The 24,989-nt window shown below is 40.0% G+C and overlaps 1 protein-coding gene across 1 annotated transcript in view; it reads left to right on the top strand.

Moving 5' to 3' along the window:
* VPS26A (VPS26 retromer complex component A) overlaps positions 1 to 24,989 on the top strand; it is a 51,518-nt gene that overhangs the window by 24,019 nt on the left and 2,510 nt on the right. The window contains exons 3-8 of the mRNA XM_038009139.2: positions 10,461 to 10,536; positions 11,641 to 11,797; positions 12,676 to 12,840; positions 17,297 to 17,403; positions 20,248 to 20,316; positions 22,959 to 23,101. Coding sequence (XP_037865067.1) covers positions 10,461 to 10,536; positions 11,641 to 11,797; positions 12,676 to 12,840; positions 17,297 to 17,403; positions 20,248 to 20,316; positions 22,959 to 23,101 — 717 coding nt within the window. The remainder of the gene's footprint in view (positions 1 to 10,460; positions 10,537 to 11,640; positions 11,798 to 12,675; positions 12,841 to 17,296; positions 17,404 to 20,247; positions 20,317 to 22,958; positions 23,102 to 24,989) is intronic.

Here is a 24,989-nt window from a genome sequence, read left to right as displayed (position 1 = left end):
CAGTTCAGCTTATTCTTTTGCATGTCATTATCCAGTTGTTGCAGCAGTATTTGCTGAAAAGAATATTCCTTCCCTATTGAATTGTCTTGGCATCTCTGTGACTTTTTTTGTTTTGTTTTGTTTTGACAGAGTCTTGCTCTGTTGCCAGGCTGGAGTGCAGTGGCACGATCTCTGCTCACTGAAACCTCCACCGCCTGGGTTCAAGTGATTCTTCTGCCTCAGCCCTCCAAAGTAGCTGGGACTACAGTGCATGCCACCATGCCCAGCTAATTTTTGTATTTTTAGTAGAGATGAGGTTTCAACATGTTGGCCAGGATGGTCTTCGATCTCTTGAAGCATTCCTTAAGACAACTGGAAATATTTAAATTATCACAAAATAAATAGGGAAAATTTTTGTTTTTGTTTTTAAGACAGTGTCTTGCCCTGTCGCCCAGGCTAGAGTATGCTGCAGCCTCAGTCTCTTGGGCTCAAGCAATCCTCCCACCTCAGCCTCCTGAGTAGCTAGGACCACAGGCACATACATGCCACCACACTCAGTTAATTAAAAACACTTTTTTTTTTTTGGTAGAGATGAAGTCTCACCATTGTTGCCCAGGCTGGTTTCCAATTCTTGGGCTCAAGTAATCCTCCTGCCTTGGCCTCCTAAAGTGTTGGGATTACTGATGTGAGCCACCACACCCAGCTGGGAACTTTTTAAACGTGATTTACTCAAGTCCTTTTTGTCTTTACTTAGAATATTTACTGCTTTGGTTCATGTCAAGTGATAAATCATCCTTAACCTATTTATGCCTAGTGTTCCATTATTGGAATGCTAAGCTTGTGGGAGTTATTTATATCCTACTGCTCAAGGTCATCACCAAGGTCTGATTTTTCACACATAAAAATTTGCAACCTCCAGCATAAATGGGTTAAGTCTAGCTCTACCAGATAGTGCCCTAAATTTTTTATGCTTTAAGAATATATCTGACCTAGGTTCCCCCTTTTTAAAAATATAGCTTACCTGGCCGTGTAAGGTGGCTCACGCCTGTAATCCCAGCACTTTGGGAGGCCGAGGTGGGTGGATCACGAGGTCAGGAGATCAAGATCATCCTGGCTAACACGGTAAAACCCCGTCTCTACTAAAAATACAAAAAACTAGCCGGGCGTGGTGGTGGGCGCCTGTAGTCGCAGCTACTCAGGAGGCTGAGGCAGGAGAATGGCGTGAACCCGGGAGGCGGAGCTTGCGGTGAGCTGAGATGGCGCCACTGCACTCCAGCCTGGGCGACAGAGCAAGACTCCGTTTCCAAAAAAATATATACACACACACACACACACACACATACACATATATATACATATATACACACATATGTATATATAAATATACATATACACACATATGTATATATAAATATACATATATACACATATGTATATATAAATATACATATATACACATATGTATATATAAATATACATATATACACATATGTATATATAAATACACATATATACACATATGTATATATAAATATACATATATACACATATATACAAGCTATATATAGAGAGCTTACCTTATCTCTATATCTTCTGAGTAATTTTGAGAGTCTTTTTGACTGTGTTTAATTAAGTATTGAGGTATAGTTGTTTTTTTGGAATTGTGAGCATTTTGACTAGCGATTTATCTGGGGATTTTTTTTGAGAGGGGTTCATAAGTTACAATTCCTTAACCAGGACATTTTTTAAAAGGCAAAAACCCTCAAAATATTAAAATTCTTGTTTGTTTACAGTTTTGTTTTTAAGTTTTGATCTTGACTTGCAATCCAAATTTATAATGAAGTACAAAAAGTAAAACTCACTTTGAAGAGAGGACTTTTCTCCTTTAATTTATACAGTTTTGGCCGGGCACAGTGGCTCACGCCTGTAATCCCAGCATTTTGGGAGGCCAAGGCGGGCGGATCACTTGAGGTCAAAACCAGCCTGGCCAACATGGTGAGACCCCCATCTCTACTAAAAATACAAAAATTAGCCAGGTGTGGTGGTGGACACCAGTAGTCCCAGCTACTGGAGAGGTTGAGGCAGGGGAATCGCTTGAACCTGGGAGGCAGAGTTTGTAGTGAGCCGAGATCGCGCCACTGCATGCATTCCAGCCCGGGCAACAGAGTGAGACTTCGTCTCAAAAAACAAAAACAAAAACAATTTATACAGTTTCCAGACAGCAGCTTTAAGAAGGAAGAGTTTTGTTCTTTTTTTAACCCTTTTTTGAGAGAGGGTCTTGCTCGGTTACCCAGGCTGTAGTGCACAATCTCGGCTCACTGCAACCTCCACCTTCTGGGCTCAAGTGATCCTCCCACCTCAGCTTCTTGAGTAGCTTGGACCACAGGCACGTGCCACCATGCCCAGCTAATTTTTATATTTTTTTGTAGAGACAGGGTTTTGCCATTGTGCCCCGGCTGGTCTCAAACTACTGGACTCAAGAGATTCACATGCCTGGGCCTCCCAAAGTGCTGGGATTACAGGCGTGAGCCACCGTGCCCAGCCCCTGTGTTGTGTTTTCATATGAAAACTTTGTCAAACTGTTTAGGTATTGCTGAGAATATTTTTCTATAAATATGAAATAGGTTCTATCACAACAGGCAGAGAACCTCTTACCTTATCTATTTAAGGTAAACAGATATTTAGTAATTAAGATAGTTGTTAATTATCCCAAAGTGAGATATTATTTTAGAAGTCAATTTTTACTGTTCTCTGCTTTCATTTATAAGACCTTTTTATTTGTTTTTTAGAAATTGAATCTGTGGTAAATAAACTGGCTTGAGGTGCTACTACTATTGACAAGCCACTTACAGTGGACTCTGCATCTATTCCCTGTTGCAAAAGTGAACACAGGTGTATGTTTAGTCCAAAATTATAGTAGTTCATAGTTTAGTTCTTTAAGCAAGGAATATTTTTGTGGCATCTTTCATCAGTATGCATATGGACTATGACAGCAGTTGCAAACTAATCTTGGATTTCCACTGGCAGCAGTTGGAAACTAATTTTGGATAATCACAATATCCAGCAACAATAATATACACATAATTTGGTGTCTGATTTAAAATGAATGTATAAATGGTGTGTAGTACATTGATAGTATATGTTTGTCTTAAACAGTGTAGAATGATATAATTCCTTAAATAAATTTTGAAGATAGCATTATTTGAGACATCTCTAGAATATTGTATACTGAGGCATGAGCTTTGAGACTCGTTTGTTGGAGCAGAGAGTATGTTTTATATGTAGATTTTTTTTTTTTACATTCAGTTTAAACATATGTATAGTCTCAAGTATCTGCACACAAATTACTCATTAATAGCAAAGGGAAGAATAACAACTTTAAATTAGAGAAACTTGGTAGATTACCTTAACCAAGTGACCAAAATTAACATCATCAGTATTGGGACAAACTGGCATTGTGTGCTTCCTAATATGATGCATTGAAATAGATACAACTACACTTTTGTGGCCTTCTTTCCAAAAGTGTATAAACTGGGTCTTAACTGTGATGAACCGTCAGACACACCAAATTGAGGTACAGTGTATAAACTGTCCTGTATTTTTAAATCAGGGTGGAGAAAGGTGATGATTGAGGAATGTTCTAGATTAAAAAGGATACCTTTTAAAGTGATATGTAATCCTGGACAGGAGAGGAAAAGACTATAAAGTACATTATTGGAGCACATTTTTAAAAAAATTCTTTTTTGGTCGGGCGCGGTGGCTCACGCCTGTAATCCCAGCACTTTGGGAGGCTGAGGCAGGCGGATCATGAGGTCAGCAGATTGAAACCATCCTGGCTAACACGGTGAAACCCTGTCTATACCAAAAATACAAAAAATTAGCTGGGCGTGGTGGTGGGCGCCTGTGGTCCCAGCTACTGGGGAGGCTGAGGCAGGAGAATGGCGTGAATCCGGGAGGCAGAGCTTGCAGTGAGCCGAGATCACGCCACTGCGCTCCAGCCTGGGCGACAGAGCGAGACTCCGTCTCAAAAAAAATAATAATAATTCTTTTTTAAGATGGTGTCTCCTGTCGCCCAGCATGGAGCATAGTGGTGTAATAATGGCTCACTGCAGCCGCGAACTACTGAGCTCAATTGATCCTCACACCTCAGCCTCCCAAAGTGCTAGGATTACAGGCATGAGCCACTGTGCCTGACCCTATTGGAACAATTGATAGAATTTGAATATAGACCATGGAATGTTAACTTTCCTGTTCTTTTTTGTTGTTGTTGTTGTTTGTTTTGAGATGGAGTCTCCTTATGTCACCCAGGCTGGAGTGCAGTGGCATGATCTCAGCTTACTGCAACCTCTGCCTCCCGAGTTGAAGCGATTCTCTAGCCTCAGCTTCCTGAGTAGCTGGAACAGGTGCGTGCCACCACGCCCTGCTAATTTTTGTGTGTTGGCCAGGCTGGTCTCTAACTCCTGACCTCAAGTGATCCACCCGCCTTGGCCTCCCAAAGTGCTGGGATTACAGGCGTGAGCCACTGCGCCCGGCAGAGACTGTTTTCTTAGGAAATACATGTGAAATGTTTAGGGGTAATGGAGCATCATATCTCCAACTTAATCTTTGTTGTGGAAAAAAGTATATATATGCTTGCCCATGTCTATATAGAGGGAAGATGATAAAGCAGATGGGGCGGAATATAAAACTTGTGTTGAATCTGGGTAAAGGTTATGTGGGATTTCCTTGTGCTATTCTTGCAAGTTTTTTGCAAGTTTTTGAATTATAAGAAGTTAGAAAAGTATAACTGAATTGGTGTTAAGACTCTTGACATAGGCCGGGTGCGGTGGCTCAAACCTGTAATCCCAGCACTTTGGGAGGTCGAGGTGGGCGGATCACGAGGTCAGGAGATCGAGACCATTCTGGCTAACATGTTGAAACCCCGTCTCTGCTAAAAATACGAAAAATTAGCCGGGCATGGGGGCGGGTGCCTGTAGTCTCTGGAGGGCTGAGGCAGGAGAATGGCGTGAACCCGGGAGTGAGTTCCAAGATCGCACCACTGCACTCCAGCCTGGGCAACAGAGTGAGACTCTGTCTCAAAAAAACAGAACAAAACAAAACAAAAAAAACCAAAAAATTAGCTGGGCATGGTGGCTGGTGCCTGTAATCCCAGCTACTCCGGAGGCTGCGGCAGGTCAATCACTTGAACCGAGGAGGCAAAGATTGCAGTGAGCCGAGATCGCACCAGTGCACTCCAGCCTGGGCGACAGGGCGAGTCTCCGTCTCAAAAAAAAAAAAAAAAAAAAAAAGATTCTTGACCCAGCTCACCAGCATAGTTGGTTAACTTTTCTGTGCGTCCTTGCACAATAGCTTTTAAACCAAAATGCTTAATTCCTTCAAATTCTGGGATTCTTCAGATTGCAGAAGAGCCTACAATAGGCTTGAAAGCACCTGTGTTTTAACATCAATGGGAGATCAAGGAAAATTTCAGAATTTGCAGTTCAGTGGGAAGACTGAACAACTTTGCATTTCTACTTTAATAGTGTGGTTTCATGATGGTTTTTGAAGAACTGTAAATTTAAAAAATATCAGATAAAGCCATGTTCAAATAAAGTCCTTCTTAAAAACTGCTGCCATATAGATTATTTTCAAAAGTACAATTTTTTCCTATATGCTTTATTGGTACAGATTAGAGGATAGTTCAAATTACTGCTTGGCTTTTGAAATAGCTGAGATTATGCTTGTTTTATTATTTGTGGTTCAAATATAAAATTTTTAATGTTAAGCCTGTTTAAGTACTACTTTTCTTTCTTAAATATTTTTCTGACTTTAATAGTATTTTTTGCCTTTTTTTGTTTTAAAGAAGCCTGGGCAACATAGTAAGTATAAAAAAAAATTAGCCAGGCATGGTGGCATGTGCCTGTAGTTTCAGCTATTTGGGAGGCTGAGATGGGAGAATGACTTGAGTCTGGGAGATTGAGGCTGCAGTGAGTCATGATGGTGCCACTGCACAAGACCTGCTACAAAAAATAAAACAAAACAAAAACTTAAAAACCAGAGAAGAAAACAGTTACCCATAATCAATATTCATTCCAGAAGTAACTGCTGTTAAGGGTATTTTCTTGGGCCGGGCACAGTGGCTCACACCTGTAATCCCAGCACTTTGGGAGTCTGAGGCAGGCGGATCACGAGGTCAGGAGATTGAGACCATCCTGGCTAACATGGTGAAACCCCATCTCTACTAAAAATACAAAAAATTAGCCGGGCATTGTGGCGGGCGCCTGTAGTCCCAGCTGCTCGGGAGGCTGAGGCAGGAGAATGGCGTGAACCCGGGAAGCAGAGAGGCGGAGCTTGCAGTAAGGCGAGATTGCACCACTGCACTCCAGCCTGGGCGACCGAGTGAGACTCTGTATCAAAAAAACAAAACAAAAAAAACAACAACAAAAAAACTATTTTCTTCTGTAGTTTCAAAAATATGATCGGCATATACTTGTATACAATTTAACCATGCTTTGTTCACATAACACATCATGCACATCTTCCCACGTCATTAAAAATTCTTTATCATTATTGTTTTTAAACTTTTAATAATATTCCATCATATGGTGTATCACAATTTGCTTTTTTCTGAGTTATTTTGAAGGCAAGTAACTAACTTATATTGGTTATAAGATAGGGAAGATACAGAAGATGAATATTTTAATCTGTGCAGTTTACAAACAGAAGTAATTGGACCTCTTTTTCTTGGTCCTTGATTTCTATTATCTTTTGAGAAACATTAAGAAAAGCTTTTAAAAGTTACATTACCAGCATTCGTTATAGTAAAGAATAAACAGCTGGGCACGGTGGCTCATGCCTGTAATCCCAGCACTTTGGGAGGCCGAGGCGGGCGGATCACGAGGTCAGGAGTTCGAGACCATCCTGGCTAACATGGTGAAACCCCGTCTCTACTAAAAATACAAAAAATTACCCATGTGTGGTGGCGGGCACCTGTAGTCCCAGGTACTCGGAAGGCTGAGGCAGGAGAATGGTGTGAACCCGGAAGGTGGAGTTTGCAGTGAGCCGAGATTGTGCCACTGCACTCCAGCCTGGGCAACAGTGATATTCCATCTCAAATTATTATTCCATCTCAAATAATTATTATTATTATTATTATAATTCCTAACCTTAAAAGCAGTGCCTTTTGTCCTGAGTCTGCTACCCACCATAAAAACAGAATGCCTAAAGATTTAAATTCAAGTATGATTCATCTTATATACTTTCCCGCCCCCCACCCCAGAAAGGACTCTGTTGCTTAAGCTGGAGTGCAGTGGCACAATCTTAGCTTACTGCAGCCTCAACCTCTTGGGCTCAAATAAATAAACCTGGAAGTATGCTTTTTTGTATGAAAAAGGATCCTACCTGATTCTTAAATGTTAAGTTTTTTTTTTTTTTGGGGAGATAGAGTCTTGCTCTGTTGCCCAGGCTGGAGTGCAGTGGCTCACTGCAACCTCTGCCTCCCGGGTTCAAGTGATTCTCCTGCCTCAGCCTCACAAGTAGCTGGGATTACATGTGCCACCATGCCCAGCTAATTTTTGTATTTTTAGTAGAGATGGGGTTTCACCCCAGGCTGGTCTGGAACTCCTGACCTCAAGTGATCCACTGTCCTTGGCCTCCCAAAGTGCTAAGATTTACAGGTATGAGCCACAGTGCCTGGCCTTTTTCTTTTTTTGTTTGAGACAAGGTCTTGCCCTGTTGTCCAGGCTGGAGTGCAGTGGTGCAATCTTAGCTCATTGCACCTTTGACCTCCTAGGGTCAAGCGCTCCTCCTGCCACAGCCTCCCTAGTAGCTGGGACTACAGGCACACTTGCCCCAATGCCCAGCTAATTTTTTTTTTTTCCAATTTTTAGTAGAGACGGAGTCTCGCTATATTGTCCAAGCTCATCTCGAACTCCTGACCTTAAGCAGTCTTCCTGCCTCTGCCTCCCAAAGTGCTGAAATTATAGGCATGAGCCACCACACCTAGCTTGGAATTTTATTTCTAACATACATAGTTTACAGATATCTTTCTCAAATTGAAAAGTTATAAATTTGACTGGGTATGGTCGCTTGAAACAGGATTGCTTGAGGCCAGGTGTTCGAGACCAGCCTGGGCAATATCTTGAGACTCCACCTGATTCTCTGCTTTTTCTTTGCTTTTTCTGATTTCTCTCTTCTTTGAGGGTAAGATTATATTATCAGATTACATACACTTTTCAGTAGTAGCCAGCGCAGGGCTAGGTACATTCAATGAGCAAGTGAATACATGAATATACAAAATACAACCAGAACCTTAGAGAATGAGAACCAGGTAGGACTGTAAACACACGCAGAGAAACACCCATCATAGGGGCAGGCTGTCTTCAAGTCTAGACCCTGGTCATCTCACAGTCAACTAATGGTACTTAAACGGAGTCCTGACTCCCACGCCAAGCAATGTGAAGTTGTATCCTTGACTGTCTCAGGTAATATTTATAGAAGAAGGGTGTTATCAAGAAAGACAATTGAGAAACAACCTATATGACCAGATAGGGGATTCAGAAGGTAAATGGTGGTGTAGCCAAACAGGAGAATTCTTTGTAGATCTGGCTGGGCGTGGTGGTTCATGCCTGTAATCCCAGCACTTTGGGAGGCCGAGGTGGGTGGGTCACCTGAGGTCAGGAGTTTGACACCAGTCTAACCAACATAATGAAACCCTATCTCTACTAAAAATACAAATTAGCTGGGCGTGGTGGCATATGCCTGTAATCCCAGCTACTTGGGAGGCTGAGGCAGGAGAGTCGCTTGAACTTGGGATATGGAGGTTGCGGTGAGCCAAGATGGTGCCACTGCACTCTAGCCTGGGCAACAAGAGCGAAACTGTCTAAAACAAACAAACAAAAAAAAAGAATTCTGGGTAGATCTTAAAGATGAGTTTGCAGCCAGCACAGTGGCACATGGCTGTAAGCCCAGCACTTTGGGAGTCCAACGTGGCAGAACTGCTTGAGGCCAGGAGTTTGAGACCAGCGTGGGCAATATAGTGAGATAGTAAAACCTCATCTTTACAAAAAAAATTTTTTTTTTTTTTTTTTTCAGGTGGAGTCTCGCTCTGTCGCCCAGGCTGGAGTGCAGTGGCCGGATCTCAGCTCACTGCAAGCTCCGCCTCCCGGGTTTATGCCATTCTCCTGCCTCAGCCTCCCGAGTAGCTGGGACTACAGGCGCCTGCCACCTCGCCCAGCTAGTTTTCTGTATTTTTTAGTAGAGGCAGGGTTTCACCGTGTTAGCCAGGATGGTCTCGATCTCCTGACCTCGTGATCCGCCCGTCTCGGCCTCCCAAAGTGCTGGGATTACAGGCTTGAGCCACCGCGCCCGGCCAAAAAATATTTTTTTTAATTAGCCTGCATAGTTATGCATCCCTATAGTCCCAGCTGTTTGGAGGCTGAGGCAGGAGGATCACTTAACCCTAGGGATTCAAAGCTGTAGTGAGCAATAATCATGCCACTGTCCTCCAGCCTGGGTGACAGAGTGAGACTCTATCTCTTAAAATGTGTGTGTGTGTGTGTGTGTGTGTGTGTGTGTGTGTGTGTATTTAAGATTTCCACTTGGCAGATATATGAGTTTAGGGATTTTGAGATTATATACTTTACTCCAAAAGTATGTAAGATAATGGCCAGGTGCAGTAGCTCATGCCTGTACTTCTAGCACTTTGGGAGGCTGAGGAAGGAGGATCATTTGAGCCCAAGAGGTTGAGGCTGCAGTAAGCTAAGATTGTGCCGCTGCAGTAAGCTAAGATTGTTCCACTGCACTCCAGCTTAAGCAACAGAGTCCTTTCTGGGGTGGGGGGCAGGAAAGTATATAAGATGAATCATACTTGAATTTAAATCATTAGGCATTCTGTTTTTATGGTGGGTAGCAGACTCAGGACAAAAGACACTGCTTTTAAGGTTAGGAATTATAATAATATATTGGTTACAGAAAACTGGAAGTGATACATCAGTTACAATAAGTATGAAGCTATGATTTGACCCACAAATTTCTGAGCATTGTCCATAATATAGTCCTAGTTGTGTGGATGTTAGTCTTGCTTGATTTAAATGTCCTGGAATTGCATCTGTTTTTAGGTCAGTTCTTGAAATTAGTAATTACCTCACATTAATATGCTTTTATTAGTCATAGAATTATTTGTTTGATCAGAAAATAAGTATGAATAGTTGAAGGCTGTTCCTTTCTTTGAGTCTTTTTATAGTTCTTCAGCTATTAAGGATTCCTTCTTAACAAAGCAGACTTTGTGTTGATGTAAGTAAGAGGTTCACCCATGATTGTGTATAAATAAATTACACCTTCTCTGGTGGTATAACATCATCCTGATTTAGGTATGTGGTGGTGTCTCGAACTTCATAAATGAATACCTGAAATATTTATATATTGCATTCATCTGAAAGGAAGCTACTAGTAGGCCCACTCAAAGGATTGTTAACATCTCTTATAATTTCATGTTTTGGCAGGTAAACCTAGCCTTTAAGCAACCTGGAAAGAGGCTAGAGCACCAAGGAATTAGAATTGAATTTGTAGGTCAAATTGGTGAGTTTAAAATAGTATTACTTCTTTTTCTGTGATAACTGAATTTGAAGAGGGTTGGATTTTGCACTGAAATAATTGAATTAGAGCTTAGCTTTGTAGAAGGAAGGAATTGATTTTGCATAATAAAAGGACTTACTTTATAACTATATTAAATTGTGTTTCTTTGACTTGTATGAAATAATATTTATCATTTCATGATATATATGAAACTACCGGCCTTGAAAAATAATTCAAGTAAATTAGTTGACCTGCTGAAATTTTCATCTGCCTACATTTTTCACCATCCTTATAATTAGCCTCACCTTCATTCTTCATCTTCTAATTACTCATGCCATTTGTCTTCCTGATCTAGTGTGTGCCTGTAGCCAGACTCACCTGTGTCAACACAAAATTCCATGTCAGAAGGAAAGGTGTAGTTTCTTCTTGACTTAGATCAACTTATGTACATTTCCATACATTATTTCAGATGCATGCTTTATTTAGTAGGGAGTTAAACTGTATATACATCTTTCTAGACTGCAGATTCACAAGAGAAAGGAAAATATGTCTTTATAATACTGTCTACATAACTAGGCTTAAAATTTAGCTAAGTTTCACTGTACATTTTTAAAGTTTCAGAATTGGAATGGGTGGATATTTGTTTATATATCTATTCTGACTGAGAGTGTATTTATATGTCTATTCTGACCGAGAGGCAAGTTGTAGTAATTGATAGTTGGTTTTAGTCTTTTTGTGTTTTGTAATTTTATGAAAGCAATATATTTGCCTAACTGAAGCAAAAGAGAATTTTTGCCTTGTCTGGGGGAAGTTCAAATAATTGCTGGTAATGTGTCAAATGGCTTCATATTGGGAGAGCCCCAACTACATCAAAGGAATGAACTCATTTTTAATAGAAATTTTCATTGTGCTATGCCACTTGACACAATCTTTTATGCCTACATGAAGTATAATTATAAAAAGGATAATGGAATTCAGAGCATAGGTCTAGTTTATTGGAGATAAACTCAATAATTCTTTTGGTAAAAATTGCGTTTGAAGTAGACATTTGGGTCTTATTGAAATGGATATTAAATAATTGGTCTTTCTGCCTTTTAAAATTTTTAGAGCTTTTCAATGACAAGAGTAATACTCATGAATTTGTAAACCTAGTGAAAGAACTAGCCTTACCTGGAGAACTGACTCAGAGCAGAAGTTATGATTTTGAATTTATGCAAGTTGAAAAGCCATATGAATCTTACATCGGTGCCAATGTCCGCTTGAGGTATGAATGTGTATTATAAACTGTAAACAGAATCAAAACCAGAAAGTAGTAACTACTGTTGATACCTTATTTGAACCTCTAATTATAATTCTAGATTGGAAGATTTAAGATTTTTTAAAATTCTGTCACATACTTTGGCTAATGCTGATTTGAGGTAATAGAGTGTTCTAACATTATAGAGTTAGACAACATTGCTATGAGACATTTCAGTTATACACTTCCCTGGTATGAATTGTCCCTTATGTACTTCATTTGTCATGTAAAGTGAATTACCTTCTAAAACCACTAGTTTGCCAGAAAATCTCATTTAGTATATGGTTCAGAAGTAATCTGGAGTACCAGAGAGGCTCTGATACATCTAAAATGACACAAGTAGTGGATGGCAGAACAGGAGTAGGAACCTAGTTTTCTAACCTCTCAATTCAGTGTCCTTTCCCTTCACTGAGTCTATATGCAGGAAGCCAGGGATGCCTCAGAGTCCAGGGCATTTGAGGATATTAATCTAAATGCATCAGGTCCGAGATCCTGCTTTCTCTGTTTAACTTGGCATTATCTATCTGGAACTGGGTTTGACAACCCAAATTTCAAATAGCAGTTCCTTAAAGAAATGATCTGGAGAGGTTTCCTCAAGTAGGCTTGATGACAGCCCTCCAAACTCATCTGTAAAGTATTTACACTATTCTTAAAATTGAACTTTGTATTTTTTTTTATGTCGGGGGCATTAAAGAAAATTGGAACTCCTTTGTGAAGTAGTGAAGTAAGTTGATCCCAAAGGAGGTCCAACAAGGAGAAGGCTTAGTTGTGGTTAATGTTTGCTGATTTAAAACATGAAAATTTATTACAGGTGATTTAACTCATCCTGTCTTTCAACTTTGCAGGTATTTTCTTAAAGTGACAATAGTGAGAAGACTGACAGATTTGGTAAAAGAATATGATCTTATTGTTCACCAGCTTGCCACCTATCCTGATGTTAACAACTCTATTAAGATGGAAGTGGGCATTGAAGATTGTCTACATATAGAATTTGAATATAATAAATCAAAGTAAGAAGCTTTTGCAGATAAGTTGTTCAGGGAAAATTCAAAAATTAACTTTTCAGGTCTTTGTCAATTGGTCAAAGTAAGGATAGAATTGACTGATGTTAACAGATCAACGGGATCTCTGAGCTAAAATAAATTTTAGGAGTTTGGTCTGGCTTCCACCCAGTAAAGGTGTCTTTTATGTTCTATTGCTGATGAATCTCTGCTTGGCCACTTTGTGTAGAGGATGTCACCATCTCAGAAGGCAGCCAATCCTTCTGAGGATACAGTTTATCTTACTAGCTTGACATTACCCCATCCTGGCCATCTCTTTTCACATATTTTCACCTTTACCACTTATATCACTGTTAATGTCCCCTTGTATATCATTCCATGGGGGGAGGGGGAAGGTATATATGTTTATATATGTTGTATTTTTGCAAAACTGGCTCATACTTTGTATTTAATGCCTTTTTAAACTTTATTATGGGAAATTTCAAGCATATACTAAAATATTTGAACAGTATACTGAATAATATAATGAATCCTCATATACCCATTGCCCAGCTCCAACAGTTATCAGCACACAATCTGGTTTATCTGTATTCAGCTCTCATACTCCCCATAGGTTATAGTGAAGCAAATTCCAGACATTTAATTTAACCCATAAAATTTTATATCATTTTATCTAAATTATATATCTGGAATATGCTTCACTATAACCTATGGGAAGTTGTATTATTTTATACATGGACTAAGATGTTCTCAGAAACATTACTTATATGAACAAAAGATTGCCATTTAAATGCCCACTGGTATTATAACAGTTAAATAAATTATGGTCCAACCATACTGTGGAATGCTAAAGAAGGGTTAAAAAGATTGAGGCCGGGTGCAGTGGCTCGTGCCTGTAATCCCAGCACTTTGGGAGGCCAAGGTGGGTGGATCATCTGAGGTCAAGAGTTTGAGACCAGCCTGGCCAACATGGAGAAACCCCGTCTCTACGGAAAATACAAAAAGTAGATGGGTGTCGTGGCGCACACCTATAATCCCAGCTACTTGGGAGGCTGAGGGAGGAGAATTGCTTGAACCTGTGAGGCAGAGGTTGCAGTGTGCTGAGGTTGCGTGACTGCACTCCAGCGTGGGTGACAGAGCGAGACTTCATCTCAAAAAAATAAAAAAAGGTTGAGACATATGTATTTAGTTCTCCAGAAGCGTGTCCATGATATATTATTAAGTGAAAAAGTTAGCCATAAAAACAGTATGTGTAGTACTATTTCATTTGTGTAAAATACTCATGTATTTTGATATAAATAGAAAAGAGTCTGCAATGATATTCTGTTAACAGTGGTTATCTGTAAAGGATGAAATTATGTATTGACTTTACATATCTCTTATTTAAATGTTATATGACAAGCTTGTTTTCTGTGTCTATTCAGAAAAAAAGTTTTAAAAAGTTATATATCATTCTAAATATAACTACAATACTCTTATATCTAAAAATATTAGTAATTCCTTAATATCTTCATACACCCAGGCAGTATTCACATTTCCCTAATTGGCTCACAGATATCTTTCTTTTTTCACATGCTTTGTTCAAATCAATATCTAAACAAGGGCCACACATTGCGTTTGCTTGTTTGAGCCTTAAATTTTTTAATTTATAGGTTTTCCTTCTGTTTTTTTTTTTAAAGTTTGTTTAAGAAATGGATGTACCCTGTATTATCCCCTTCCTACCCCAGTCTTTTGTTACATTATTTTTATTGGTTGTCACTCCCAGGTTTATATCACTGAAAATGTAATACATATGGCCTTCAGAATCAAAATTATATTGCTGATGAAATTATCAAATAGTTTAGGACCTAAAACCACTGAAGCTTCCCTTCAGACTGACATAATTTTACACACACACACACACACACACATACACAGAGTTTGTTTGTTTGAGTTTTGCTCTGTCACCCAGGCTGGAGTGCAATGGCGTGACGTTGATTCACTGCATCCTCTGCCTCCTGGTTCCAAGGGATTCTCCTGCCTCAGCCTCCTGAGTAGCTGGGATTACAGGTGCCCGCCACCATGCCCGGCTAATTTTTGTATTTTTAGTAGAGATGGGGTTTCACCATGTTGGTCAGGCTGGTCTCAAACTCCTGACCTCGTGATCCACCCGCCTTGGCCTCCCAAAGTGCTGGGATTATAGGTGTGAGCCACTGCGCCCAGCATATTTTTATTTATTTACTTTTTTTAGAGTCAGAATCTCTGTCGTCCAGTCTAGAGTGCAGTGGTACGATCTCAGCTCACTGCAACCTCTACCTCCTGAGTTCAAGCGATCCTCCTGCCTCAGCCTCCCGAGTAGCTGGGATGACAGGCATGTGCCACCATGCCTGGCTAATTTTTGTAGTTTTAGTAGGATGGGATTTCACCATGTTGGCCAGGCTGGTTTTGAACTCCTGACCTCAGGTGATCTGCCCACCTTGGCCTCTCAAAGTGCTGGGATTACAGGTGTGCCCGGCCTGACATAATTATATTAATCAACTCTTCAGATACAATTTTGAGAACCAAACCTGGGAGGAGGCTAAAAAGTCCTCTGGATATTATAGGCATTCCTAAGTTTTTTTTTTTTTTTTTTTTTTGAGGCAGAGTCCTGCTCTGTCCCCCAGGCTGGAGTGCAGTGGCGCGATCTCGGCTCACTGCCAGCTCCGCCTCCCAGGTTTACACCATTCTCCTGCCTCAGCCTTCCGAGTAGCTGGGACTACAGGCGCATGCCACCTCGCCCAGCTAGTTTTTGTATTTTTTAGTAGAGACGGGGTTTCACCGGATTAGCCAGGATGGTCTCGATCTCCTGACCTCGTGATCCGCCCATCTCGGCCTCCCAAAGTGCTGGGATTACAGGCTTGAGCCACCGTGCCCGGCCTGCATTCCTAAGTTTATTACCACATCGTTACAAGGTATGTGGGAGCGACCTTTGGTTATTAGATATAACAACAGCAGACTCAACCCATGGAGGTAGTCTCTTTTACTTTGTCTTTGTGGGCAGATGATTTATGTTAGCTGCACTCTTGTAGAACTTGAGTAATAATGACACCAAACTCTGTGTCTTTTAATGTTGAAAATATCTTCATATGCCAAATATTTCAAGCATTTTTGTGTGTGTGTGTGTTTTGAGAAAGAGTCTGGCTCTGTCACCCAGGCTGGAGTTTAGTGGCATAATCATGGGTCACTGCAGCCTCAATCTCCCAGGCTCAAATTATCATCTCACCTCAGCCTCCTGGGTACCTTGGATCACAGGCATGTGCCACTAATTTTGCACCACCCAGCTAATTTTAGAAGAGATTACATCTCACCATGTTGCCTAGACTGGTCTCAAACTCCTGGGTTCAAGCAATCCTGTTGCTTTGGGCCTCCCAAAGTGCTGGGATTACACTGAGCCCAGCCGGAACAGTTACCCAGGGTAATTATTCTCTCTGAGGTAGTCAAGTAAAAGTTTGATTCCTTATTTGCATAGTGAAACGATGAATACTTTTTTGAAAAAAAGAACACTAAACAATATGAATAATCAAAATGGTTTTTTTTTTTTTTTTCTGGTGAGCCAAAGTTTTATTTATTCATTTGAAGTATTCTTTGATGACATACTGGCCTGAGATTCCTTGCGATAGTTCTTAACTACTGCACAATTGCAGCCGACCACTTTACGGGGTTTCCCCCGTCTGTCAGTTTTATAGGGGCTTACACATTCCGCAGTTTCTTGTCATCAACTGGGGTTCAGCACAAAGGGCCTCCACCAACTTAACATACATGGGCTCATCACAATTAGATGCAAGCACGCAAAAATGAGCTTTGTGCCTGTCTAAGACTTTGGCAGCTTTGCAAACTCCACATGCTAGGCCATCATGGATGAGGGTCGTCTTCAGCACCTCTTGTAAAGCAGTAGTAACGCCCATTATACGTATACTCCAGCAGCAATGCCTTCCTCAGCCATGGCAGTGAGTGAAGCTGAATCTTGAATGCACCCAAGCTGCCACCTCCGTGCAACTCAGCAGCGGCCAGGAAAGAGCTCAAAATAGTACTTTTTTTTTTTTTTTTTTGAGATGGAGTCTCACTCCGTCACCCAAGCTGGAGTGCAGTGGTGCGATTAGGCTCACTGCAGCCTTCACCTCCTGGGTTCAAGGAGTCCTGCCTCAGTCTCCCAAGTAGCAGGTATCACAAGCATGTGCCACCATGCCCAGCTAATTTTTGTATTTTTAGTAGAGACAGGGTTTCACCATGTTGGCCAGGATGGTCTTGAGCTCCTGACCTCAAGCGATCCGCCCACCCCGGCCTTCCAAAGTGCTAGGATTACAAGCATGAGCCACTGTGCCCAGCCTCAAAATGGTATCCTTAAATAATTATACTAAAGATGTCTATCAAAATCTTTTAGGACATAGTTCAGTCTTTTTGCTTGTTTTTAAACTGATATTTAGTGAGATATGTTCTTCCCCAATAGGTATCATTTAAAGGATGTGATTGTTGGAAAAATTTACTTCTTATTAGTAAGAATAAAAATACAACATATGGAGTTACAGCTGATCAAAAAAGAGATCACAGGAATTGGTAAGTTGAAAAGAGTATGTAAATTAAAATTATTTTAGTTGACATTTTTTAAATCTTAAAATATTGTTTAAACATAATTAATTTGATATCCACATTGAGTACTAATTTTGCTAGTTAATATTACTGACAGTAAATTATTTAATGCTTTTAATTTTTGATTGTCCGGAATTTATTTTTTATAAAAAGTTAATTTTTGAATAGGTAATAAATTCACATGGTTCAAAAATAAAATGTAACAGAGTATACAGTAAAAAGTATCTTATTTCTGTACTCTAGCTACTCATAGGTAATATGTTTATTATAAGTTTAAAAATCCTTAGTGGAGCAGGTCAAAACTCCTGTGCTGATCAGTAGTGGGATTGTGCCTGTGAATAACCACTGCATTTCAGCCTGGGCAACAGAGTGAGACCATTCCAAAAAAGAACAAAAACCAAAACTTTCCAATTAGTTATTATGTATACAGGCAAACACCTATGTATAACACAAACCCCTTTTTACTTAAATGGTGGTGTATAATGAGTACTTTGCTCTGCCACTTAGTAGTGCATCTTAGAGAACTTTCCATACTAATGTGTAGAATACTTTATCTTTTTAATAGTTTTCCGTTTTATTGATACACTAGAATTGAACCAGTCTGCTGTTTGTGGACATACAGGTTGTTTCCAGTTTTTTGCTATTACAAATAATGTCATTTTGCACGTGTGCAGACATGTGTGCAAGATAAAATCTTAGAAGTGGAATTCACGGGTTAAACAGTATATTTATTTATAATTCTTCCACCCTTTTGTGGCAAACAGGGTCTCACTATGTTGCCAAGGCTGGTCTCGAACTCCTAGGCTCAAACTGTCCTCCCACCTCTGCCTCCCAAAGTGTTAAATGATTACAGGCATAAGCCATTGCACCTGGCCATTTATAATTTTGATGCATGTTATCAGTAAGTCTTCTTTAGGGATTATACCAGTTTGCATTGCTATCAGTAGTGAATGTAGGAGAGTGCCTCTTTTCCCCCATATTCTCCTGAGCACAATGCTGTAAAAACTTTTAGCCAGTTTGATGGGTAAGGGGGAGATACTACTCCATTGTAGTTTTGGGATTTTTCTTATGAATTCTTTTTCCCCCACTGCTTTATTGAGGTATACTTGGCAAATAAAAATTTTCAATATTCAAGGTGTATGATGGAATGTTTACATTATGAAATGATTATCACAGTCAAGTTAATTAATATATTCCACTGTAGTTTTAATTTTCAGTTTTCTTATTGAAGATGAACATTTCTTCATATGAATAAAAACAATTTTTATTTTCTGTAAGCCATTCATATTCTTTGCCCCATTATCTATTGGATTATTATATTCTTTTTCTTACTTATTTGTAGAAACTATACATTAGAGAAATCAATCCCCCTCCACCCTTCTTTTTGAGACAGGGTCTCACATTGTCGCCCAGGCTGGAGTGCAATGGTACAGTTATAGCTCACTGCAGCCTTGAACTCCTGGACTTGGGCAGTCCTCCACCCTCAGCGTTGTGGGTAGCTGGGACCACAGGCTCATGCCACCACACCCAGCTAATTTTTTATTTTTTGTAGAGACAGGGCGTCACTATGTTGCCCAGGCTGGTTTCAGACTCCTGGACTCAGCGATCCTCCTGCCTCAGCATCCCAAATTGCTGGGTTTACAGGTGTGAGCCATTGTGCCCTGAATTCCTTTTTCTAATATTAAGGGTAGCAAAAATTTCCCTTGCTTGTCTTGTTTGTGGTGGTTTATGCCATGTAGAAGTTATTGATGTTTATGTAGTCAGATTTATCAGTTTTTCATTTTATGGCCTCTGGGTTTTATGCCATGGTTAGAAAGGTCTTTTTCACATTGAAGTTCTAAAAATAATTTTCTGTGCTTGGTTCTACTGAAGTAATACAGTGTGGTTTAGGGATTTTGTTTCATTTTTAAATTTTTAATTCATTTGAAATGTGTTGTGATATAAGAAGTGAGGTGTGTATCACCTTTACATTTTTCCAGATGGCTGACCAGTTGTCCTGATAGCTTTTATTGGTTCATCCCTGCTTTTTAATTTTAGTATATAAACTTACTTTGTCCTCTAACATTGTTGGTTTTTTTGCTGAAAATAATTCTAGGCAACACTTTATAAGAATTTATAGTCAGTATTCATAATTTAAAACATCTGTGATTTATTAATATTATTTTATTTTTAAATAAAATTCTTACCCAAGGCATGATCACAAGAGGTCCTGAGAACATGTACCCCCATATGTGATTTCTTAATCTCCATGTTTCTACTTGCTCGTAAATTTAAGTGATTTTAAAATCACTTCAAATTCTCCTTTGTTGTTTAAAAAGAAATTGTTGGCCAGGTGCAGTTGCTCACCTGTAATCCCACTACTTTGGGAGGCTGAGGCGGGCAGAACCCAAAGAATTCAAGACCAGCCTGGGCATCATGGTGATGATGCAAAAATTAGCCGGGCATGATAGTGCACGCCTGTAGTCCCAGCTACTCTGGAGGCTTAGGTGGGAGGATTGCTTGAGTTCAGGAGTTTGAGACCAGCCTGGGCAATATGTTGAGAACCCATCTCTACAAAAATTGAAAAAAAAACCAGGCATGATGGTACCCACCTGTAATCTCAGCTACTTGGGAGGCTGAGGCAGAAGGATTGCTTAAGCCCAGGAAGTTGAGGCTGCGGTGAGCCATGATTGCACCACTGCACTCTAGCTTGGGTGACAGAGCAAGACACCATCTCTAAAAAGAATAATGTAGTGGAAAAATAAGAAGACATAAGGCTAGTAATTATATTCTAGAATATTTATATTAATATTATTTACATTATTGCACTAGGACCCAGTACCACAACAGAAACAGAAACAATCGCCAAATATGAAATAATGGATGGTGCACCAGTAAAAGGTAACATACTTTTCAGTTACTTCTTTTGTGTAGTGCAAACAGCAGTGTTCATGGCAGTTTTGTTTGTGTTTGTTTAGTGTGAAAGTATCTTTGAATTCTTAAAACCATTCTTATAATGATAGCTTTTAAGGTCATCTTTGTATAGCTTCAAAGAAGACTGTAATTATATTTCCTAGTCTGAAATAAGGTTTGATTTTTCAGTTTCAATTTAGGATTTAGTAGAGATAGTTATATGTATCTATTCTCTAGTTTTGAATTTGTAATATTTTCATTGTCTCCTATTATACAATAGTTCATCTTTGTAAATCTTTTTTTCTCCTGCTGACCACAAAATGGAATATGGCTGACCTTTAATTCCTGTGGGTTTTTGAAGTCATTATAGCCCTCAAGAAAATAAGCAGTTCCATTACTAGATAATCTTCAGTATCTGAGACAATGAAGCCAGTATTTATCATTTTAAATTTATGTCTGGGTTTTCTGTTTATACTTACATCACAAAGTCAGTACCATTTATTAAGTGCCAAGTGTAGATGAGGCAATGTAGTGTCAGGTGCTCTAAAACTCTTTGAGCTAGGTGGTTGGGTCCCTTATATGTGTACTCTTGTATTATGCAACATTACTTTGTAAAATTCCAGCAGCCACCAGTTTTTATGTAAAATGATGAGTTTTGTATCTTTCAGCAAATTGGTGTGCATGAGAAAATTATTACGTAAAAAATATTCAGGCCAGGTGCGGGTAGCTCATGCCTGTAATCCCAACACTTTGGGAGGCTGAGGTGGGCGGATTGCTTGAGGTCAGGAGTTCAAGACCAGCCTGGCCAACATGGCAAAACCCCGTCTCTACCAAAAATATAAAAATTAGCTGGGTGTGGTGGTGCATGCCTGTCATCCCAGCCACTTGGGAGGCTGAGGCGGAAGAATCGCTTGAACTGGGAGGTGGAGGTTGCAGTGAGCTGAGATCATGGGAGACAGAGTGACGCGCCATCTCAAAAAAAAAAAAAAAAAAAAAAAATTCAAGGACTGGGCACGGTGGCTCACGCCTGTAATCCCACCACTTTGGGAGGCCAAGGTGGGTGTACTGCTTGAGCCCAGGAGTTGGAGACCAGTCTGGGCAATATGGCAAAACCCCATTTCTATAAAAAATACAAAAATTAGCCAGGCATGGTGGCACGCACCTGTGGTCCCAGCTACTTGGGAGGCTGAGGTGGGAAGTTCACTTGAGCCCAGGAGGCAAGGTTGCAGTGAGCCAATATGGCACCACTGCCATCTTGACAGAGGAAGATCCTGCCTCAAAAAAAAAAGAAAAAGCTGGGCGTGGTGGCTCACTCCTGTAATCCCAGCCCTTTGGGAGGGCAAGGTGGGTGGATCACCTGAGGTCAGGAATTTGAGACCGGTGAGCCTGGTCAACATGGTGAAACCCCATCTCTACTAAAAATACAAAAAGGCTGGGCACAGTGGCTCACGCCTGTAATCCCAGCACTTTGGGAGGCCGAGGCGGGCGGATCACGAGGTCAGGAGATCAAGACCATCCTGGCTAACACGATGAAACCCCGTCTCTACTAAAAAAAAATACAAAAAATTAGCCGGGCGTGGTGGCGGGCACCTGTGGTCCCAGCTACTCGGGAGGCTGAGGCAGGAGAATGGCGTGAACCCGGGGGGTGGAGCTTGCAGTGAGCCGAGATTGTGCCACTGCACTCCAGCCTGGGCGACAGAGCGAGACTCCATCTCAAAAAAAAAAAATACACAAAAAAATTAGGCATGGTGGCAGGCGCCTGTAATCCCAGCTACTCGGGAGGCTGAGGCAGGAGAATTGGATGAACCCAGGAGGTGGAGGTTGCACTGAGCCGAGATTGCGCCATTGCACTCCAGCCTGGGCGACAGCAAGACTCCCGTCTCAAAAAAAAAAAAAAAAAAAGAATATGCAAATAATTACCCTTAGGAAAACAGAAGCAATGAGAATCTGAGTAACAGTCTTTTTGGTAATAAAAGGATGTCATCATTCTGTCCGTTTTTAGCTTTGAATGTATGAGTAACAAGCATTCAAGAATTTATACACATGATTAGAAATTATGGTAAACTTCATGAAAGAAGATAACAAAACAACTTATAGAGCACTTATCTGTTGGCACTGTTTGAGTTCTTTAGGTATATTAACCCATATAGTCCTTACACATTCCTTGTGAATACTATTGTTATTCCCCATTTCACAGATGAAGAACTTAAACAATGAGTAAGTGATTTGTCCAAGATCACACAACCAATGAGTGGTTGAGATTTGAAGCCAGGTATTCTGACTCTAGAACAGTAGTTCTTGTCTACAGGCAACTTCACCCCAAAATGAATGTGTGGTGTTGTCTGGAGATATTTTTTGGCTGTTACATTTGGAGAGTACTACTGGTATCTAGTGGGTAGAGGCCAGGGTTGCTGCTAAACATCCTACAAAGGATAGGACCCTCCCCACAACAAAGAATTATTCAGCCCAAAATATCAGTACTGCTGAGGATGAGAAACCCTGGTCTTTGTTATTTTTGCATCTTGTGAGGATGTGAAGCATTATTGTCAGCTCTATAGTGCTTAGTCCTACCTGTTATGTGACTGTATTTAATCATCTTTAGAATTAAGTGGAAATTCCTTTTCTTTCAGGTGAATCCATTCCAATAAGACTATTTTTAGCAGGATATGATCCAACTCCAACAATGAGAGATGTGAACAAAAAATTTTCAGTAAGGTACTTTTTGAATTTAGTGCTTGTTGATGAGGAAGACCGGAGGTACTTCAAACAGCAGGTATGGTGTCACTTAGGCTGGTATTATGTTCTGTGGCAGATCTAAAAATACCTTGAAAGCGCTCTTCTAAGCTTAATTGTACTGAGCAAGTGGGAGTTTCTAAGTAAATGAAAACACTGTGGGTATGACAGATAAAGAAGTAGAGGAGAATAGAATCCTATGATAGATCCCTCCCCAATCATTCTTCAGTACTCCAGAATGAGCTATAATTTTTCAGGGCTTTTAGTTTTCTCTTAAAAGTTCTTTTGTTTTTGTTTTTTAATAAAAACAGTATCTGCTGCTTATTTAGAAAAAAAAATAAGGCAATAAGGAACAAAGAATGAAGTAAAGGTCAGCAGAATTTCCACCACCATTGAGACTAATGTATGTGTGTTTAGATCATATTATGGATATTGCTTTTTTTTCTTACTGTTTTTAATTTTTTTGTAGAGATGGAGTCTCACTATGTTGCCCAAGCTGGTCTTGAACTCTTGGGCTTAAGCAATCCTCCTGCCTTGGCCTTCCAAAGTGCTGGGATTATAGGCATGAGCCACTGCACCCAGCTGTATTCTTTAATTTGCATTTTTACTCAGTAGTGTCTTGAATATCTTTCTCTTATCAACAAATATACATCATTATTATTATTACTATTTTTATTTTTTGAGATGGGGATCTTCCAAGCAATCCTCCAATCACAGTTGATTAGTAGCTGGGAGTAGCTGGGAGGTAACAGGCATGTACCACTGTGCCCTGCTGATTTATTCCTTTTTAAACAATTCTGTTATAAATGTCCATGAGATGACTGAATTCTAATAATTTTTCTTTTTCTTTTTTTTTTTTTTTTTTTTTTTTTGCGACAGAGCCTCACTCTGTTGCCCAGGCTGGAGTGCAGTGGTGTGATCTCAGCTCACTGCAACCTCCGCTTTCCAGGTTCAAGCGATTCTCGTACTTCAGCCTCCCAAGTAGCTGGGATTACAGGTGTGTGCCACTACACCAGTCTAATTTTTGTATTTTCTTTTTTGTAGAGACAGGGTTTTGCCATGTTGGCCAAACTGGTCTCAAACTCCTGGCCTAAAGTGATCCACCTGCCTTGGCCTCCCAAAGTGCTGGGACTACAGGCATGAGCCACCATACCCAGCCTCTAATACTTTTTTTCTTTTTTTTTCTTTTTTTTCTTTGGAGATGGAGTCTTGCTCTGTTGCCCAGGCTGGAGTGCAGTGGTGTGATCTTGGCTCACTGCAACCTTCACCTCCCAGGTTCAAGCAATTCTCCTGCCTCAGCCTCCCGAGTAGCTGGGATTACAGACATGCACCACCATGCCCGGCTAATTTTTCTATTTTTAGTAGAGACGGGGTATCACCATGTTGACCAAGCTGGTCTTGAATTCCTGACCTCAGGTGATCTGCCCGCCTCAGCCTCCCAGAATGCTGGGATTACAGGCATGAGCCACTGCGCCTGGCCACCTCAGATACTTTTTTTAATATAAAGTGTTCATTACAAACTTGTTCTCATTTGAAAATCAATTAGAAGTTTTTGGTGAATTTTGAATGAAGATAGTAATTAGAATGGTCTTTTGTATTCTGAATCAGATTAATAAATACATAGTTGAATGTCAGTTGAGAGTTCAAAGCTAAGTTAGAAATTATTCTCTGCTAAGTACTGTGAAAAATACAAAAATTACCTTTTATAAACGTGATCTGTCCTCCATGTTATCACATTGTAGATGTCTGGGAAAAAGAAAAATAATATAAACAGAATACTTAAATAATAGTTTGACAGTAATTTAGAAGAGTGAAAACCTATTCCAGTATTGCCATCCTAATGCTGTATAATTAAACATAGGTAATTTATAACTTCAAAATAAATTACATGATTTTTACAATTTCAAAATCAATTTCATATCATGGCA

The sequence above is a fragment of the Chlorocebus sabaeus genome, chromosome 9, assembly GCF_047675955.1.
Source record: "Chlorocebus sabaeus isolate Y175 chromosome 9, mChlSab1.0.hap1, whole genome shotgun sequence".
Classification (NCBI taxonomy): Eukaryota; Metazoa; Chordata; class Mammalia; order Primates; family Cercopithecidae; genus Chlorocebus; species Chlorocebus sabaeus.
This window is presented reverse-complemented; position numbering and strand designations above follow the sequence as displayed.